Source organism: Sinocyclocheilus anshuiensis, unplaced genomic scaffold, assembly GCF_001515605.1.
Source record: "Sinocyclocheilus anshuiensis isolate Anshui unplaced genomic scaffold, SAMN03320099.WGS_v1.1 scaffold1623, whole genome shotgun sequence".
NCBI lineage: Eukaryota > Metazoa > Chordata > Actinopteri > Cypriniformes > Cyprinidae > Sinocyclocheilus > Sinocyclocheilus anshuiensis.
In genome coordinates, this window is record NW_015553403.1 from 664,669 (window position 1) to 666,407 (window position 1,739).

The 1,739-nt window shown below is 43.6% G+C and overlaps 1 protein-coding gene across 1 annotated transcript; it reads right to left on the minus strand.

Annotated features, from left to right (window-relative positions):
• Positions 1-1,739, minus strand: LOC107668291 (beta-1 adrenergic receptor-like). The gene has a single exon (XM_016460113.1). It carries the CDS (start codon positions 1,548-1,550, stop codon positions 486-488), a length of 1,065 nt encoding a protein of 354 aa, XP_016315599.1. The 5' UTR covers positions 1,551-1,739; the 3' UTR covers positions 1-485.

Genomic DNA, 1,739 nt, shown 5'->3' on the forward strand with positions numbered 1-1,739 from the left:
ATCCATGCTTATGAATATATATTTAATTACATGGTGAAATCTTGTGACATAATGAAATCTGTCATGCAAAGTTTAGAATCAATCAAAACAGGTGACCTGAGTATAGTGACATGCCACTTAATAGGCGGTTATGAAGGCATTAAATAACACTGGCATCAATAGGCATTTTGTGGCCTAATGGTTGGAGATCTAAGCTGATAATCAAAACATTGTAGGTTTGATTACAAGGAATGATCCATATCCTCAATGTATCTTGACCTCAAGTTCATCCAGGGGGACTGGAAAGCTGGCAGGTTAAGCTGACAGCTGTGTTTCTAGCTGGTCTGGTAGACCTTGGACCAGCAACAAACCAGCTATAAGCCATTTTAACCAGCTTGGTCCATCTAATGTTCAGCTAGAAACCAGATACTACTGTAGCTTATGGGGCCTGTAATAAATACAGTTAGCACCACCTAAATCGGGCTACTGCTCAGTAATATCATTAATTAGGATTGCTTGACTATTTCCTCATTGTCTTTCCCCCCATTTATAGCATTTTCATACTCAGTCTTTTTAGGCGCGGTGTTCAACTGAGCGAATACGAGCAGCTGATACGCGCGACTTCTAAACTTCTGGTCTCGCACACCATATATAATGACATTACAGCAGCTGTTCGAGGTCAAAATCCAAAAGGCAAAAAACGCAAAACTGCACCATTCGTTTCCCAACACATTTCCAACTACAAACACGGCAATGGGAGTGAAAGAAGCGGTGAAAGCCAGCGTCAGAGTGCCTATTATCTTGGCAGCCTTGATGTCGGAGAAGGTTGGTTTCGTTGAGCTTTGACTCTCGGTCTCTGCGAGATGTTTTCTTCTTTTTGAATGCTGGCGGATTGTGGTGAGGGATATAATATTGATGACAACAGTACCTCCGAGCAGTGTAAAGTCAAAGGCAGGGAAGAGTAAGAGAATGTTCCAAGCTTGGGATGGGAAGTCTGCGCTTCCAAGCGCGTAATTGCACATGCGGCTGCAAGGATTGTTGTACTCCAGCGCGATTTCATCGCTGAAAACCAGTGGAGATATTGCCAGGAAAAAACTGCCCATCCAGGAAAAGACTATTAGTATGTTTGTTCTCTTTTTAGTTATGACTGATTCCTTGTGCAGTGGCCTCAAAACGGCAATGCTCCTTTCAATGGTCAGGAGGAAAATGGTTGTAATGGAAACTAAAGTGCATCCCGCAAATACAGGTCCGATGAAATTGCACGGGTGGAAAGGTGTGGTTTGGGAATTGCGTGCAGTCCACTCTGGCATTGAATTGTAGATCATGAGATATACTTCTGCGTAAACGGATACGGGCACCACAAAAATTCCCACAGCCAGGTCTGCCACGGCCAGTGAGGCGTTTAAATAACCCTGTGGAGTGTGGAAGTGTTTCGTTCCAAAGACCACTGCTAATGTCAAGAGGTTTCCGAAGAGTATAGCAAGTATCAGTGATATCATGAAGACCACCATGAGTATCTTATTGGTCGTGGTACAGCAACACACACTGCAGTTTGCTAGTTCCTCTGGCATCCTTGTTCAGCTGCGCGTAAAATTCCTGTCAGTAGCACTGGGATTTCTCCTCTTTGCTCGGAGGCAAGGCACGGCGACCAGCGCATGGTGGTCTTTCCAGATTGAGAAATTCACTCCTGCCAAGAGCAATGATATAATTATGAATATTTTCACACTTTTTTATGAAGAGGATATTCCGAAAATTGTGCA